Consider the following 20,042-nt stretch of genomic DNA (forward strand, 5'->3'; position numbering starts at 1 on the left):
GTCGCTGCTCGAGCTATAATATTGATCCACTTTCTAGTCGTGACGTTCCGAATCATTGAGTATTGAGGTTAATAAATAGGGGCAGAACTGTATATGATCGTGTTGGCCTGAGGGGACCGACGGTATATATATATATATATAACGACGCCTAATCGTCCTGATGAGTAATCAGCCAAATAAGTTGGTCCTAATTCCGTGTAATTCGACAATTTTATGATCATCAAATTGGAGCCTTTTTCTCCTGAGCGGATAGGATCTCTAGATATGTTGACTAGACCTTCCTTTGACTTCATGGAGTATACATGGGTAGACCTTCTTTTGACTTCATTGATTATCTTCCTGTTAATTCTTCTGGTGAACTTATCTTAATCTACATGTGCAGGATGGTAGTGACTCACACGTGTCTGTGTGCATACTCCTTCATTACTCTTTGTGGGCTACGATTATAGCACAGTACACTTGCACCAGCACCCACTTTTGCACACACACTCACACTTCTATTTGCACACACATTTACACGTGCACATTTGCACATGGTGCACACATATTTACACATATGTGCAAACATTTAAACATTTACTGCATGTACACCCCACCACGTTCATTCATGTGTTTGCACCTTCTATGCACACGCACACACTCGCACATGTACCCATAGTTACCTGTGCACATCGTGCCCCCATTCACACATTTATGCATTTACACTCATGTACATTGTTATAAAAATTGGGACAAAACTAATATCCTCTATGGCACGCCTCTCGTCTCTCAATCGTGCATTCACAAGATTTAAAACACCAATCACTTGATTTAGCCAGACCCCAATTGTATTGAAGACACAACACATGCACAAAACACTACAATACTGAGTGATTTTTAAGAGGGACGATTTTATTACATAGATGGATTATAGGACTAGACTAATACAATAGGAAGGGATTCAGATATTATCCTCCTCATCACAGATTTCTATGTGGTAAATAACCTCGAGCAAGTTGGAATCAATTTGAGTGATTTGTACCATATCACGTACATGCAATAAGATAAACCACTCATAATCAGTGTGATATGACAACACCACTGAGAATGGGAAACTAAGACATATGATTTGTGTGATTTCAAGACCTAGCACTAGCGATAGAATCATGATGCAATCATAGTACACAAGGGACCAAATAGGGGATGGTAACTACACAAAGATCTCTTTGAATGACACAATTCAATAGCTTGGAATTCCTTCTTCTCGGAAATGGTTATGGTGAGTTTGACACTTGGGGGTGGTACACAGTAGGGTTCCACCACCAGTTTCATCCTTATTTCCTTGTTTGCGGGACGATGACTGCTAGGTGTCGGACTTGTCAATGCAATTTAGAGTTTGGCCTATATCACCTTTGGGGGATAGACGACTTGTACCCGTGGTGGTTAGCAGTGCCTGTGGATCTTGTCTCACACGAAGGCCCATCAGTAGCACTAATCATTGGTAGGCTATTCTAGATATCATGGCTGATGATGGATATGTTTATGAGGATATGCCAGAGGATTTTGAGATTCCCATACAGACGACACAGAGAGTACGATGGGCCTGCATCGATGAATTTATTTTATAGGCTTGGCAGGTTACTTTACACAACCCAGTTGGAACAAGGAGTTTGGTGTACCGAGCTCTCGAGGCATGTGGACTAGTCAGTGTAGTCTAGGCGAAGATATGTCAGTGCCATCTACCAAACTCGCCAGTGATATAAATGTCAAACAGTCATGCAGACATCTCGTGAGTGTCACCTCATGTTGAGCTTGACATCTCAACACTCCCCCTCAAGCTCAACTCCAACTCATGAATTCCAAGCATATCTTAAAATTTGTGGATCTTCTCAGCTCCCAAGGCCTTCGTGAAGATGTCTGCAACTTGATATTGTCAGCAACCTTTCTCTCCACATGCAGCCCCAAATCAAAAGTAGCTTGTGTAACCAAGCTACCTCAGACGCTGCCACCGCAGCTCCTCTATACTCTGCCTCTGTGCTCGACAAGGCAATTGTGGGCTGCTTCTTGCTGCTCCATGTCACATTCGCACTCCCCAATGAAAACATAAATCCAATGGTAGATTTCCTATTTGAGATACTACCTGCCCAATCTGCATCTATGTACCCATATAGCTCCAATGGTACACATGTTGTATAAAACAATGCATAATCAACAAGGGCCCTCAAATATCGAAGTGTGTGTCGCACACTATCAAGATGTGGTTTACGTGGAACCTGCATAAACTAGCTCTCCAAGCCAATAGTGTAGCTCAAATTTGGCCTGCTAATCGTGACATAGATCAAACTCCCCACAATCTTCTTGTACATAGTGGGATCCTCCAACACATAACCTGCATAAACTAGCTCTCCAAGCCAATAGTGTAGCTCAAATTTGGCCTGCTGATCGTGACATAGATCAAACTCCCCACAATCTTCTTGTACATAGTGGGATCCTCCAACACATAACCTGCATCCACACTAAGCTTGCCATTTTGATCTAATGGCACTGAGATTGGCTTAGAATCAGCCATCCCATACTTGGACAACATGTCTAATACATACTATCTCTGTGATAGCCAAATACCCTCAGGTGTGCAAATGACCTCAATTCCAAAAAAGTAGCGCAAATCTCCCAAATCCTTCATCTTAAACTTCTATTTTTGAGAAGAATTTTCACGTGCTCAATCTCATCCAAGTTGTCACTCCCAACAATAAGATCATCTACATTTATGGTGATGATCATAATACCCTTATCACTCTTGCACACATACAAAGAGTGATGAACATCTGCCATATGAAAACCAATAGTGACAAGATACTCAGCAATCTTGTCATGCCATGCTCGTGGAGCTTGCTTCAGCCCATACAAGGCCTTACGAAGCTTACACACATACTCTGGGTGACGTGTATCCTCAAAACCTAGTGGTTGCTCCATATACACCTCTTCTTGCAAGTCACCATGCAAGAACACATTTTTTACATGTTGATGTAAAAACCAGCCTTTAGATATAGCCACCACAATCACAACTTTCATAGTTGCCATCTTTGCAACTGGGAAAATGTCTCCTGCTGTGCTGCTGATAATCAATCCCATGTGTTTACACATATTCTTTGGCTACTAATCTAGCCTTGTACCTTCTTATGCTACCATCACTGTTATGTTTCACCTTATACACCCACTTATACAGCCAACAGCTTTCTTGCCTTAAGGTAGTGGTGCCAAATCCCAAGTCTCATTTCCATACAATGCATCCATCTCCTCATCCATAGCTTTCTTACAACACACATTTCCAATAGTCTCATCAAAATATGTGGGTTCTACAACCTGCACAACTTTTGCCATATAAGCATAGTGATGTGCCACATAACCATCATAAGTCAACCTCTACACAAGGTTTTTGACTCTTCTAGATCTTCATAACTTTGCATTCATGGCTTTCATAGCCTTCTTCACACCAAGTGTCCTCATTGTTGTTGCTCGAATCCCAAGCTCCTCATCAAGGCTCATCTCTGAGCCACTCAAATCTCCATCATCAACAAGAGAATGCCCTACAGAAATATCAGGCATACCAAGGGGCTCAACCACTTTCTCTTTGCCTTTATGTGATGTACCAACTACATTTTCAGGACTGGTATTATGATGCAACCTGCTACTCCATGGTCTATATACAGAAGCGCTGTGGATGAGGACCCTCCTGGTCCACTGAATGACTCTCATTGCTGACTTGCATTCTATGCAACCACATTTCCACTTACATCAGCCCCAACAGCATCTTTTTCAATAGCATACTGTGACAACAAAAAATGTTATCTTTTTTTCAGAATAACAATAAGGTGGAAACTTATGGGATAATCTTGTAGGGCCCATAATGTGATGGAGAAGCTAGCCATGAAGACATGGGAACCGAGATGCGTGATGGAGAAGCTCGCGGCAAGAGACGGTTTTTGGAGGCTAATCTCATTGCGGCTTGTCAATCATTTAATGAGGACTACTTTATCTCATGTAATAACAATTATGGGCTTGATACTAATTAGAATAATTAGTAGAATTATTGTAGATGTGAATATGAGTGGAGTGAATCATTGTAAATACCATGTGTATGAATTATAAATACCTTGGTATGGGAATAGACTGGTTTGAGAGTGAAATTTATTGGATTGTATTGGGAAGATAGAAATGAGTCATGTATTTAGGGTGGGCCAAATGTCTATATGGAATCAATAAGATACTTAAATAATATGGAGACCACATTCCAAGTACATTAAGGGCATGTGAAGGAGTGTGGAGAAGTGTGGGATCAAGAGGAATCCTTCTAGAAATCCTAAGTGGAATATGGAGGATGTTGACATGTGGAAAATAGAGGGTCCCTATGGGTTCCATGTGAGAAGACTCTTGACTTTGTCTATTTTAAAAGATTCATGAGAATATTCAAAAGGACAATTTATGGTGACCCATGTCCTATGTCACCAGGGGTGAAGGAATCTACTTGCTGGAAATGTAATAGGGTGAGAATTTATCTACAAAAGAGGCCTCTCTCCTCCTCCCTCTCAAGCACCTCATTTTTTTCTCCTTGTAGCTATGTCATAGCCTTGTATCCAGCTCCTCATATGCCTTTTCATCTCCCTTAAGCATTAGGCTCTCCTACTCTTGTAGTACTCTACAATTGGAAGTCTCTTTTGCTTCATGAATCAAGCTTTTGCTTCCTTTCTCTATCTTTTCCCTCTTCGCTTCAGAGCTTAGTGTGTCCATATGAGTAGCTTGCTTCCAGATCTGTTATAAGAGGATCCTCTACTCCCTTGGGGAACCTCAACCCACCATGCATCTTGGAAGTTACTTCTCTAGTGAGGGAAATCGTTGCCTCTCCCCACAGCTGCTGCTGCAGGCGAGTATAAATAGTTTTGGGTACTGTTCACTAAAACACTCTAACTTTGTGCTCGTTTTTCTGTTTTCTATGAATATATCAAAATCTTTGTTTTTCAAGATCTATTCACTGGTGTTTTCAATACCCTGTTTTGAGTAGCACAGAAAAAGTTATGGCTTTCTGATCAGAAGCAGACTGTGTATTTGGGACAGTTTTGACACTTCTCACTAAAACAGTCATAACTTTGTGCTCGCTTCTTAGATTTTTATGAAACTTAGATCAAAATATTTGTTTTTCCAAGCTCTATCCATTGATGTTTTTGAGACTCTGTTTTGAGTAGCATAGAAAAATTTACATCTGTCTGATCAGAGTAGATTATTCACTTTGGGAAGTTTTATTGGTTTCTTTCTTTTCTTGAAAATGATGCAGCCCAACCATCCGATCTGTCCAAATGGGCCGTATCAATATACCCCTTTCACTTAAATTCACATTGTATTGAGCTGAAAGATTTTCTTCCAGCAAAGACTTGCCCTCGCTTTTGGAGCTGATCGCTTGGCTCAAATTAATGCTTCCCCAGAGCCTTTCCTATTTTCTCTTATGGACTACAATCTCACCTTCGATGTCTATGTATTTGTTTTAATCTAGAAAGATAGAGGGTGAGAGTTTGTTCATGTTGCTTTCTTTGACACTAAGATCGCCTCCCCTTCTTCAACTTTTGGGTTTGTGACATAACCAAAGTTAAACCCCCAACTTTGTGTCACAATACTAGCTACTCATCTCATCAAATACAACATCCCTACTTACCCTCAATTCATGTGTAGCAAGATTATAACATCTATATCCCTTTTGCTCAAGGGAATACCCAATAAACACACATTTTTCTACTTTTGGATCCAGCTTGGTACATAACTCATCTAGCACATGCACATATGCAATATATCCAAAAACTTTCAAGTGAGACAAATCAGGTTTCTTGCCACTAAACTTCTTCTCTGGCATTACATCATGTATGGTTGCGGTAGGAGATGTATTCATGATATAAACTACTATAGACATAGCTTCAGCGCAATAGCTATGTGGCATATTCTTCTCTACCATCAATGCTCGTGCTATCTCTGTAATGTGCCTATTTTTTCGCTCAGCAATTCCATTTTGCTGGAGTGTAGCTACATGTAAATTGTCTCTGAATGCCATTCTTTCACAAGAATTCAGAGAACTCATTGGAGAAGTATTCTCCCCCTCCATCTAACCTTAAGCACTTCACATGCTTTCCTGTCTATTTTTCAGCCATAACTCTAAAATTCTAAAAATGAGTGAACACTTCTCCTTCATGAAATACACCTACACTTTCCTTGTGTGGTCATCAATGAATGTTACGTAGTACTTGCACGCCACCCATAGACATAGTCTTTGCCACAGGGCCCCATACATCTGAATGCGCAACATCTAGCACATTCCTGATCACATTTCTATATGTGGAAATACATGTTTTGTTTGCTTTCCAAATTGACATGCTTCACAAACTTTCTGCATACCTTCAACTCTTTAAACTTAGGCAGTCCTGTCACAATTTCTTTAGTCTGCATAGACTTCAATCTTTACACATTTACATGCCCAATTATCGTATGCCAAATGTCTGTATCTGCAACAACTCTTAAACCATTTGCAAACATTACAACACTCACTTCAGACATATTTATATTCAATGTAAACATTCTGCCCACTTTGTTGCCTTTTGCAACCAACCTGCACTTATCTTTAAAGTCTTATATATAACAGCCATTAGGGTTAAACCGGACCTACAAACAAAAACTAGATTCTTTGTAATGCTTGGAACATGAAGTACATAACCCTACTCAATCATCTAGCCAACAGAAACCAGATTCTTCATAATGTTTGGAACATGAAGTACATCTGCAAGAAGGTACTTCACCTTACCATCTTGCATAGACAATGGCGTATCTCCAACATGGGCAATCGGATGAGCAGTGTCATCCACTCTTTCGACAAAACTTGGTCTTTCAAGACTCTTCATTTCCTTGAACCACTCACCATGACTTGTCATGTGGTTCAAAGCACCTGAATCAACATACCATACATCATCCTTACATGCTACTATATCATTTCCAGACACAGCATTAACCACATGTTGCATAACAAACAACCTCTCATTATCCTCATTATTTATGCTAGAGGATGCATAGCTGCTTTGATGCACTTTTCCATTTTGCATGTCACTCTGTTTGTTATAACAATCTACCTGTACATGTCCAAGCTTACCACAATAAAAACACCCTTGTGTATCATTATACTACCTTTGCCAATTACCATGACCTCTTTGACTCCCCCTGCCTCTAAACTGGCGTCTTCCACCTGTATGTTATTGTTGTGAATCCTGGGACTATTGCTGCTGCGCTGACCATAATTCTGATTACCTGTTCAGCCCCACCACCTTGGCCACATCCACGACCTCTACCTAAACTTGTGTAGAAGGCTTCCTGCTCTGAACTATTTTTGTTTTGTAAAGACTATTGATCTTCACCCAAGTTCTTCTCTTCAATGATCAGCATTGACACCAAATTTGTGAAGTTGGGAATGTTCTCCCAAGTTTGAATAGATGTCTTGAACGCCTTGTATTGTGGCCCGAGACATTGTAGACACACTTCCACCTTATAATCAACAACAAGAGAAACACCAATTGATGGAAGGGATTCCACAATGCCCTTGATCTTCAAAGCATAATCATTCACCGACATATTCTTCTTCTCCACAATATGAAGTTCATTCTTCAATTGAAGAGTTAACCCTCATCGGGTCAGCTAAGTGCCATTCATCGAATTTGACTCTTGCATGCACCTTTCTCTTCTTCTTTCTCTTGTCTGTGTAAGGTAGTATGTTATTCCTTAAAATCTTTGGTGCCGCTACCACCGCGGAAGGCATTTGGCTTAGGGTCCTTCACTTGATTCATTAGATAGAGTATTTGATTTAGCTCGGTTGGAGTGCAAATCCACTGGTAGGTTGATCAACTTTGTTTTGTTTTATGTTTTGATGATGATTATCCCAAGCTTTGGTTGTTAATCCAGCATTGGAGCATTTGAGTCTTCACCAAGAGTGGGAGAAGCAAGTGACTGCCCTTACCTTGCCCTTAACATTCAAGCAACTTTCAATTTTATGTGTTTTGTTTCAGAGGGGAATAATTACAAGAATAGAAGGGGAGGTACTTACACCTTTACACCTCAAAAGCTGGAGGGAGGAATCTTACATCCTACTCCACTTAAAAAATGCGAGATGTCCTCATCTCGCACAACTGGATGATAAACTCTTTCACCTTAAGATCCAACTGATTCTGGGATTCCTTATAGTCTGGTTAACCCACGCTGAATCTTCGGATAAAGATCCCTTCTATATACAAAACTCATTATCAGAGAACAGTTCATTCAGAACATATCGTTCATATCCTTAATACAATAATGGTCCATCAGACCGAAAATTCCATCTTAACATTCCCCAAAAAAATTCAGTTATGCAAGTTCTCAATTTGTCATTCCTTAATTAGATCCACTGGATCAAAGGTGAGACATCATCAATCTATCAGCACAATCCACTAATCTCATAGTGATCTGTTGGAAGTTATAATCATCTTCCAGTCACTACCATCATCACTAGGATTCAACCCATTCCTTCTCATTGTGGCTTTGTTCAACTTATCTTCTTTCAACCAAAATTTAGAAATCATCATCTTTCAATCAGAATCCAAATCAATTCATCAATTCTCAACTAGAATTCAAAAATCATATCAACCAGCATTTGAATTCATCCTCTAAATAGCATTTTTGCTTATAACTTCAAGGTCTTGAATTTACTCATATATATTGTCAGTAAAGAGCTGCAGATATACCCATGGTATATAAGGATAGTCACGTTCAGTGGAGTTATAAGGTAAATACCATCATATCTAGGCCTCAAGCAAGTCAAGGATTCCATATAGTTGCACTACTTCCATCTGAAGACACACTTTCCAATTTATGAATCTTTATTCTGAATATCAATTCATATGAATTTCATCACACAATTATAATCTTTTACTAGCACTTCATAAATTTTGACATTTCTTGCTTCTCAGTTTATCCACTTTAGCCAATTAGCTCTGACACTAGCTGAAAGATCCCTGCCCCCTCTGCACAACGAATTCTGGGGTGCTAGTAGCAGAAGTAGCACTTCTTGCGCAAGGTAGAGCCTCTCACTTAGGGCCTCGCCCCACGGATATCCAGACGAGAGACTAATCCCTCGGTTCTTCCAAAACCGAACTCAGAAAAAATTCCCTCGCCTAGCAGACATAGGTGATTACTTCGGGATATTTTATTCTAATGTAGTCAAGGTCTTCACTAACCAAACTGATCCGAGCGAACTCGTAAGTCTCATGGTCAGATCAAGGAGGAGACTTGAACTTGGATCATAGAGTCCAACGCCTTTTTCTTCATGCAGAGGCACAGTCATTGATTCTTTTCCATAGAACAAGGATTATCCGGGATTTACTTCAACTATCATAATTTAACAGAATTGAGTTTCATTTTAGGGATCCATCAGTCCAGCACCCTACCATGGTATCACTGATCATAACCCTCCAAAATATCTGGCTTGAATTCTAATTTCTAATCATTCCTTCATTGATGTACTCATGGCATCATTAGCACCAGAACGCTCACCACGTGCTCACACAGGGGCCTTTTTAATAGTTCCTAGCTTATAGTACCTAGAACTATAATCAAGTATTACATTCATTTCTTCCCCAGCGTACCTATGGCATCATTGGCAGCCAGAACGCTCACCACCTGTTCACTCAAGGGCCTTTTCGATAGTTCCTAGCTCATAGTACATATAATCAAGTATTACATTTATTTATTCCCCAGCGTACCTATGGCATCATTGGCAACCAAAACGCTCACCACATGTTCACTGAGGGGCCTTTTCGATAGTTCCTAGCTCATAGTACCTAGAAATATAATCACATAAGAAAGATCCAGATGGACTCTTCGTTGAAGATCAACGAGATCAACCAATAGATCCATATAAAAGAGCCATGGACTCATTCATGAAGACCAGCAAGGCTAATCAACCAGATCCATGCCCGAGTTCAGAAAACAACTCTAACTCCTTATTCCATTTTCTTCCCCGATGCACACGTGGGTATCTTAGGTGACCCAAAGCCCGAGCATCGTATGGTCAGCACCCTCTAGGCTCCTTCGCAGGTCACCTAGCGTTCACTCATAGGCCGCTTCCTTGGTCCCTCATCCACCATACTGGAAGCTCACCATTTAAATCGAACCGAGGCTAGTCAAGACCTCGACCAGACCTTGCTATATGCGAGACGTCCTCCGTTGATTCTTCGTGAGCTGTTGCAACTTTATCACTCCATGGACTCATTCGTGAAGACCAGCAAGGCTAATCAACCAGATCCATGCCCAAGTTCAGAAAACAACTCTAACTCCTTATTCCATTTTCTTCCCCGACGCACGCGTGGGTATCTTCGGTGACCCAAAGCCCGAGAGCACCGTATGGTCAGCACCCTCTAGGCTCCTTCACAGGTCACCTAGCGCTTCACTCATTGGCCGCTTCATTGGTCCCTCATCCACCATATCGGAAGCTCACCATTTAAATCGAACCGAGGCTAGTCAAGACCTCGACCAGAGACCTTGCTGTTATACGCGAGACGTCCTCTGTTGACTCTCCATCATCTGTTGCAACTTTATCACTTAGGTCTCCATGACCTCATTCACAAGATGGTCAAAATGCGTCCCCACCATTCTTGACATAAAATAGTCATTTAAAAACAGGCCATAAATATAGTTTCTAACGAACTCTCATCTTTCCACATTGTTCCACATCATTTCTCGTTATTCCACATTCTTCTAAATCAATTCACTTTGCTTATTCCTCATCTAGTCATATCTATTCCCATCATCCTTCATCCATTCTCATCCAATCACATCATATTACAACTCATCACGTCTATCCACATCACATCACATTCATCCACATCACATCTCATCACATCCATTTACATCTATTCAGATCCTCATCACGTCACATCACATCCATCCTCATCACATCTCATCCATTCACAAACTCACCACTTATCTAGTAAATAAGTGCTTTCAGGAAACAATAGCAAGTGATGATACCTATATAGACACTTTAATTTTTATCCATAGGGGAAGCAAAAAATCGATCCATAGGGAAAATAAAAAATCCCTATAGAAGGAAAATAGAAACCATAACATAGCAAATAAAAAGTCTCTATACAGGAGAAAGATTCACTATAACCCAAATGGATGATAGCGAGGTGAGTGTCATGCCCGGCTATCTAGTGGGATATAGCTGCATACCTGGAAATAGATCCGCGTGTGGAGACGGTCATCCACGAGTGCCGGGAAATAGATCCGCGTCACCAACTGTTGTACTCTGGGTCGTGGGACACGACGGTAAAGGTGTGGAGGCTATCCGACCTCAAGTGCGTGGAGTCCATTGACGCCCACCACGACGCCGTGAGTGCCCTCGTTGTGAGCGAGGAGGGATTCCTGTACACAGGCTGAGTTTCATTAGGCATCAATTAGAAGCCTAAAATTGTCCTGCTGAATTTATGTGAGCTCCAAATCAATCCCCTCTTTCCACAACTTGTGAATCAGCTTCTCAGGAGCTTTCCAATACCATGCATTAATAGTAAATGCTTTTACCAATCACAATATATATATTCCAATTTGTCAAGTTTAGCCTAGGACAACATCAAGCTTCAACCAAGCTTGTGTGTAAAAATTCTTCAGCTAAATGTTGTAGCTGGCATCCTAAATTGTACCCTTATCTTGTTACGTTCATAACATGAGCTACAAAACTTCAAATCCAAATTTTTAGTAGTCTAAACATATATATAGTAAAAAATTTTTATGTTGCATTACAATTGATTTCTGAGAAGCACGATGAAAGTTATCACTATTCAGGCAAACATTAAGCAAAATTTAGACTAAAAAAGGGCCCTCTAAGAAATACCATGTCAATTTTTTCTTAAAATATGGGATGATGGTTATTTTTTTACAAATCAAATCAAAATAAAAAACTTTCTAATTTTTATTTGATTTATAAAAACTTAACCATCAAACCATTTTTTAAGTTGACATGGCATTTCTTAGAGGGCCCTAAGTTTAAGTCCAAATTTTACATATACAAGGAGTTCCCAATTTTGATCTAATTTACAAAATTTTACATATACAAGGAGTTCCCGATTTTGATCTGATTTACAAAATTTTACCATAAACCCATTTTGAAAGCAGCAGGGCATTTCTTAGAGGGCCTTTTATGAGACCAAATTTTGCTTAATGCTGTAATGTTTTTTCTTATTTGTTTGTAAATCAACACATCTCATTTGCATTCAATTTCACTTCCATTTTCAATGGATAGCTTCAACTTTGCTTGCTTTGACTTACAAAGGGAAGGGTTTGTTTAAGTCATCTCTTGGCCAAGATCTATAATTTTCTTTCGATTTTCACTTTAGTGGTGCTTTACAACTTTAATGGTGACCTTCACAACTTCAATCTCCAATCACTTCAAGTTTAGCATTTTTGCTTAATGTGAGAGCAACCTATGCTCTGATACTAGAATGGGTATGGATGATGGTGTGATCAAACTCGGCAAGTGTGTGGGGGGTACCCCTTTGTATACACTTGCAAAGTTTGGTCACCATCACACATCATTCTAGAGAGATATGGTGCTCCATCTCATGTTTTCTACGTGGGTTTCTCCAAGGGAGCCTAAATGTATAAAATATGGGTTTTACCAACCTCATTTCTGTCCGAATGATGTCCAATGGTGATGATCAAAGTTTTCAAGTGTGTAAAGAGTGCCTATGTCCCACACTTACAAAGTTCAATCTCACCACTAGACTTCGTTTGGGGTGAGATATGGTGCTCCATCTCATGTTTTCTGTGCTGGTTTCTTCAAGAGGGTCGAAACACATAAATATGGGTTTTTTCTCAATATCCACATTCTTGAACAACTTTAGTTGGTGAGAAAAAACTTTGTAAATGTGTGCATTATACCCCTCTCCATACATTACAAAGTTTGGTCACCATTTGATGTCGTTCAGGTGAGATATTGTGCTCCATCTCAAATTTTCTACCTGAGTTTCTCCAAGAGAGCCCAAATGCATGAAATATGGGTTTTCTCAATCTCTTCATTCGTGAAATATGTTTGATGGTGATAAAAAAATGTGGGGTATCCCTATCAACACTATTGCAAAGTTTGGTTCACCATCGAACATTGTTCTTGAGTGAGATATGTTGCTCCATCTTATGTTGTCTCAACGAGTTTATCCAAGAGGATGAAAATGCACAAAATATGGATTTTCTCGATTTTGGCATACCCAAACAACATCCGATGATCAAACTTGCAAGTGTGTGTGGAGTACCCTTCTTCACAAACAAATTTTGGTCACCATTGCATGTTGTTCAGTGAGATATGGTGCTCCATCTCACGTTTTCTACGTGGAATTCCCTAAGAGGGCCCAAACACATAAAATATGGGTTTTGTCCATCTCATCACGCACGTTTGATGTTTGACCAAACTTTACAAGTGTGGGTGAGGTACCCCTCTCCACACATTTACAAAGTTTGGTCAAGTGCCATCTGTTCAGGTGAGATATAGTGCTCCATCTCATGTTTTCTATGCAGGTTTCTCCAAGAGGACCCAAATGCATAAAATATAGGTTTTGTTGATCTTTTCATATGCATCATGCCTAGACGATGTCAGATGGGACCAAAATTTGTAAGTGTGTGTGGGTGGGGTACCCTCGCCACAACCTTACAATTTTTAATCACATTAAAGTGAGATATAGTGCTCTATATCATGTTTTCTCTATGCGAGTTTCTCCAAGAGGTCCCTAAAATATGGGTTTTCTTGATCTCTTCATCCCCGAACAATGATTGAGGGTGATTGAAGTTTGCAAGTGTGTGTGGAGTACCTCTCTTCATACACTTGCCGGAAGTTCATGCAAACATAAAACTAGTCACACCACTTATACACCTAATATGAAATTGCCTTTTTCTCAGCATCAGCTAACTTTAAAACAATCCTTTAATGAAACCATTATGTCACTGATGACAATCCTCAACATCTCTAGTTGAATCCATATTTCCAATCATTCATTCATCGATGTACTTATGGCATCATTGGCAACCAAAACGCTCACCACCTGTTCACTCAGGGGCCTTTTCAATAGTTTCTAGCTCATAGTACCCGGTAATATTTTCACATATAAAAATCAAGATGGAATCCTCGTTGAAGATCAGCAAGATCAATCAACAGATCCATATAAGAGAGCCATGGACTCAACCGTATGCTGGCACAATAATGATGAAGCGTGCTTTTGTGCCACATGCGGCAGTACTAGTAGGGCCAATGAAATCTAAGCTCCGTTTTTCAAAAGGCTAGCCGACTCTATGAGATAAGATGTCGTGGCATCATGTTCTTCTATGGCTTGGCACAACATTAGCATTTATCACAACCTTTTACTACAAATAATGCACAATCCTTAAGAATCATTGGCCACTAGTACCCCGAGTGGAGTATTTTCTTGGATCTCATTTCTATCGCAAAATGTCCGCATGCTACCCCCTGGTGTGCTTGCTCCATGATTATGAGGTATTCATTCTCCCGTGGTGGTGGGTAGAATCAAAGAATATTGTTCTCTTAATGCTTCTATAAAGAGTTTCAACAATAAGTTGGTAAGGCTCTCTCTCTTTTAATAACTCTCTTATATGGATCTGTTGATTGATCTTTCAATTTCATAATCCTTTTTGTAAGTGTATGAAGAGAGGTACTCCACACACACTTGCAAACTTCAATCACCCTCAAACATTGTTCGGGGATGAAGAGATCAAGAAAACCCATATTTTAGGGACCTCTTGGAGAAACTCGCATAGAGAAAACATGATATAGAGCACTATATCTCACTTTAATGTGATTAAAAATTGTAAGGTTGTGGCGAGGGTACCCCACCCACACACTTACAAATTTTGGTCCCACATCTGACATCGTCTAGGCATGATGCATATGAAAAGATCAACAAAACCTATATTTTATGCATTTGGGTCCTCTTGGAGAAACCTGCATAGAAAACATGAGATGGAGCACTATATCTCACCTGAACAGATGGCACTTGACCAAACTTTGTAAATGTGTGGAGAGGGGTACCTCACCCACACTTGTAAAGTTTGGTCAAACATCAAACGTGCGTGATGAGATGGACAAAACCCATATTTTATGTGTTTGGGCCCTCTTAGGGAATTCCACGTAGAAAACGTGAGATGGAGCACCATATCTCACTGAACAACATGCAATGGTGACCAAAATTTGTCTGTGAAGAAGGGTACTCCACACACACTTGCAAGTTTGATCATCGGATGTTGTTTGGGTATGCCAAAATCGAGAAAATCCATATTTTGTGCATTTTCATCCTCTTCGATAAACTCATTGAGAAAACATAAGATGGAGCAACATATCTCACTCAAGAACAATGTTCGATGGTGAACCAAACTTTGCAATAGTGTTGATAGGGATACCCCACATTTTTTTATCACCATCAAACATATTTCACGAATGAAGAGATTGAGAAAACCCATATTTCATGCATTTGGGCTCTCTTGGAGAAACTCAGGTAGAAAATTTGAGATGGAGCACAATATCTCACCTGAACGACATCAAATGGTGACCAAACTTTGTAATGTATGGAGAGGGGTATCATGCACACATTTACAAAGTTTTTTCTCACCAAATAAAGTTGTTCAAGAATGTGGATATTGAGAAAAAACCCATATTTATGTGTTTCGACCCTCTTGAAGAAACTTGCACAGAAAACATGAGATGGAGCACCATATCTCACCCCAAACGAAGTCTAGTGGTGATATTGAACTTTGTAAGTGTGGGACATAGGCACTCTTTACACACTTGAAAACTTTGATCATCACCATTGGACATCATTCGGACAGAAATGAGGTTGGTAAAACCCATATTTTATACATTTAGGCTCCCTTGGAGAAACCCACGTAGAAAACATGAGATGGAGCACCATATCTCTCTAGAATGATGTGTGATGGTGACCAAACTTTGCAAGTGTATACAAAGGGGTACCCCCCACACACTTGCCGAGTTTGATCACACCATCATCCATACCCATTCTAGTATCAGAGCATAGGTTGCTCTCACGTTGAGCAAAAATGCTAAACTTGAAGTGATTGGAGATTGAAGTTGTGAAGGTCACCATTAAAGTTGTAAAGCACCACTAAAGTGAAAATCGGAAGAAAATTATAGATCTTGGCCAAGAGATGACTTAAACAAACCCTTCCCTTTGTAAGTCAAAGCAAGCAAAGTTGAAGCTATCCATTGAAAATGGAAGTGAAATTGAATGCAAATGAGATGTGTTGATTTACAAACAAATAAGAAAAAACATTACAGCATTAAGCAAAATTTGGTCTCATAAAAGGCCCTCTAAGAAATGCCCTGCTGCTTTCAAAATGGGTTTATGGTAAAATTTTGTAAATCAGATCAAAATCGGGAACTCCTTGTATATGTAAAATTTTGTAAATTAGATCAAAATTGGGAACTCCTTGTATATGTAAAATTTGGACTTAAACTTAGGGCCCTCTAAGAAATGCCATGTCAACTTAAAAAATGGTTTGATGGTTAAGTTTTTATAAATCAAATAAAATTTGGAAAGTTTTTTATTTTGATTTGATTTGTAAAAAAATAACCATCATCCCATATTTTAAGAAAAAATTGACATGGTATTTCTTAGAGGGCCCTTTTTTAGTCTAAATTTTGCTTAATGTTTGCCTGAATAGTGATAACTTTCATCGTGCTTCTCAGAAATCAATTGTAATGCAACATAAAAAAATTTAACTATATATATGTTTAGACTACTAAAAATTTGGATTTGAAGTTTTGTAGCTCATGTTATGAACGTAACAAGATAAGGGTACAATTTAGGATGCCAGCTACAACATTTAGCTGAAGTATTTTTACACACAAGCTTGGTTGAAGCTTGATGTTGTCCTAGGCTAAACTTGACAAATTGGAATATATATATTGTGATTGGTAAAAGCATTTACTATTAATGAATGGTATTGGAAAGCTCCTGAGAAGCTGATTCACAAGTTGTGGAAAGAGGGGATTGATTTGGAGCTCACATAAATTCAGCAGGACAATTTTAGGCTTCTAATTGATGCCTAATGAAACTCAGCCTGTGTACAGGAATCCCTCCTCGCTCACAACGAGGGCACTCACGGCGTCGTGGTGGGCGTCAATGGACTCCACGCACTTGAGGTCGGATAGCCTCCACACCTTTACCGTAGTGTCCCACGACCCGGAGTACAACAGTTGGTGACGCGGATCTATTTCCCGGCACTCGTGGATGACCGTCTCCACACGCGGATCTATTTCCAGGTATGCAGCTATATCCCACTAGATAGCCGGGCATGACACTCACCTCGCTATCATCCATTTGGGTTATAGTGAATCTTTCTCCTGTATAGAGACTTTTTATTTGCTATGTTATGGTTTCTATTTCCCTTGTATAGGGATTTTTTATTTCCCCTATGGATCGATTTTTTGCTTCCCCTATGGATAAAAATTAAAGTGTCTATATAGGTATCATCACTTGCTATTGTTTCCTGAAAGCACTTATTTACTAGATAAGTGGTGAGTTTGCTATATATAGATATTGACATTTTTCTAGGTAAGGTATTTAGGATGTAAAGTTTTATAGTAGATAAGAGAAAAAAACACGTCTCAAGATCTCGTAATGTGTTATAAGTTCCTTTCCCTTTCCCTTTCCCTTTCCCTTGTAAGACAAATGCATGGCTTTTAATTGTAAAACACATCTACGAGTTGGAAATCACCTCAATGTTTTGTGCATGATTGTACATGTCGAACCACATTAGTACATGTTTGTACATGATTCCACATTTGTTGCCAAGTCCTTCTCCACATATTTTTTGACATGGCTATCTTGGTAGCATGTTTTTCATCTGCAACTCTTGCAAGAAAGTGTAACACACAAGTCCATTTACTGAATGCTTTTTAAATTATAGTAAAGTAATTATTTGGAAATCAAAAGTGGGCCGAAGCTGGTTTCAATTTTGGGTGCTTTTTAAATTCTTCTATATTTAACGTGAGAAGTACTTTACATGCTTTCAATTTTGGGTGCTTGTTTAATTCTTCTATATTTAACGGGAGAAGTACTTTACATGCTTGTTGAATTGTACCAAATGATTATCATGGCTAAGAGTTGATCTTTGTGAAAATCATGTGATCAAGTTGAGAAGCACTACGTCGCCGGTACATGACGACGTACACAAAGTATAAGGCTCACTCTTTCGTTCGGTATATGCCTCAAAAACCTTGAAAATTTTAAGGAGGTGTTTTTCCTTCTTCCCCCAATTTGAGAAGTTATTTTTAAGAAATTGAACAAGTTCTAGGTGAAGCGGAGCCTATGTTTTCCCGAACCCTACTCTGTAATGTAGGTGTATTAGGGTAGCTCCATTTAGCCATTACGTCGAGGAAGGAGTGAAGGTGGCAAACATAAACATTCATGGGCGCCGTATGCTGTCATATACTGGCAGCCGCCACTAAAGCCCAAAAGGATAAGGATGATCGGTCGTTGGCTATCGCATCATGAACCCGGCCACCCTCAGGTTGGTGATGATCATGATCTATAGCTGCTTGCCGCGGCAGGATAGTCTCCACGTCTTCACACTCTTGTCGGCGCTTTCACTGTGAACAACGAGCTGATGATCCACGACGCTGGCTGCAACCGAGATGGCCTGGACGGGTCCATTGTGGCCTTTGAGGATGGCCACGCACGACAGCTGACAGCTCATTGGGATCACACCGTCTCGTTGTTGTTGGTAACTGATTCGCCAAGCCCGCACGGTCTTGTCCCCAGAGCCGCTGAACAGCAAGCCACGTGTCGTGCAGAGGCACAGAATGGGTAGCGGATGACACCCTTGCAACTTCGAGCACAGCACACTTATGTGTTGTTCTCCTGTGCGCTTTCTCCACACTGCGATTGCACAGTCTGAACCCGCAGAGAACAGTAGCTCTCCGTCCGCAGTCAACGCAAGAGCATTCAGAGACGGCTCGTGGGCTTTCAAAGTAGCCATTCGATCGTGCCTCTTGACATTCAACTGTTTCCGCCACACCTTTATTGTGCCATCAGCGCAGCCTGTGTACAGGAATCCCTCCTCGCTCACAACGAGGGCACTCACGGCGTCGTGGTGGGCGTCCACGCACTTGAGGTCAGATAGCCTCCACACCTTTACCGTCGTGTCCCACGACCCAGAGTACAACAGTTGGTGACGCTTTCCGATCGCCAGAGCGCACACTGTGTCAGCATGTTGGATCCAGAGCTTCTTGTGGTTCCGGCGCACCTCCACGTAGTTCTCCTCATAGAAGCTACTGATAAAGCGATCCATGAAAGTGGGTAGTGTAGCTACGAGCTTGTGGCCGGGGCCGGCACTCGTGGATGACCGTCTCCACACGCGGATCTTGTGGTCACCATGGGCGCTGAAAATCCTGTCTCCCGCTACCACCAGGGCTTTCACGGTCGAACGTCCTTGCCCACGACCGCACCTAAATGGCCCGCATGGGAACAGCTCCAGCTGTTCCCACGGGAGGATGTCGATGCCGGCCAAAGCCGTGTAGAGGTAGCGCTCCGCAGCGAGGATGGACGACACGGGGCCCTGATGGCCAGTGAGAGTTGACACACAAGTACACGTGGTTGCATGGAGCAAGTCTCTCGACTGTTGATGAGAAGAAGATGAACTGCAGTGAGCAAGTTGGAGGCTGCTTTGACTGGACTTCGCTGGCTCCTCCACCATGTCGCTGCTCGAGCTATAATATTGATCCACTTTCTAGTCGTGACGTTCCGAATCATTGAGTATTGAGGTTAATAAATAGGGGCAGAACTGTATATGATCGTGTTGGCCTGAGGGGACCGACGGTATATATATATATATATAACGACGCCTAATCGTCCTGATGAGTAATCAGCCAAATAAGTTGGTCCTAATTCCGTGTAATTCGACAATTTTATGATCATCAAATTGGAGCCTTTTTC

The 20,042-nt window shown here is 40.6% G+C and overlaps 1 protein-coding gene across 1 annotated transcript; it reads right to left on the reverse strand.

The window, feature by feature from the left end:
* Positions 1-18,636: 18,636 nt before the first annotated feature.
* Positions 18,637-19,803, reverse strand: LOC147614506 (protein JINGUBANG-like). Its single transcript, XM_086780547.1, has one exon. The coding sequence runs from the start codon at positions 19,801-19,803 to the stop codon at positions 18,637-18,639; it is 1,167 nt and encodes a 388-aa protein (XP_086636673.1).
* Between the last annotated feature and the right edge of the window lie 239 nt (positions 19,804-20,042).

The sequence above is a fragment of the Cibotium barometz genome, chromosome 42 (genome assembly GCF_041138505.1).
Source record: "Cibotium barometz isolate CiBa-2024 chromosome 42, ASM4113850v1, whole genome shotgun sequence".
Lineage (NCBI taxonomy): Eukaryota > Viridiplantae > Streptophyta > Polypodiopsida > Cyatheales > Cibotiaceae > Cibotium > Cibotium barometz.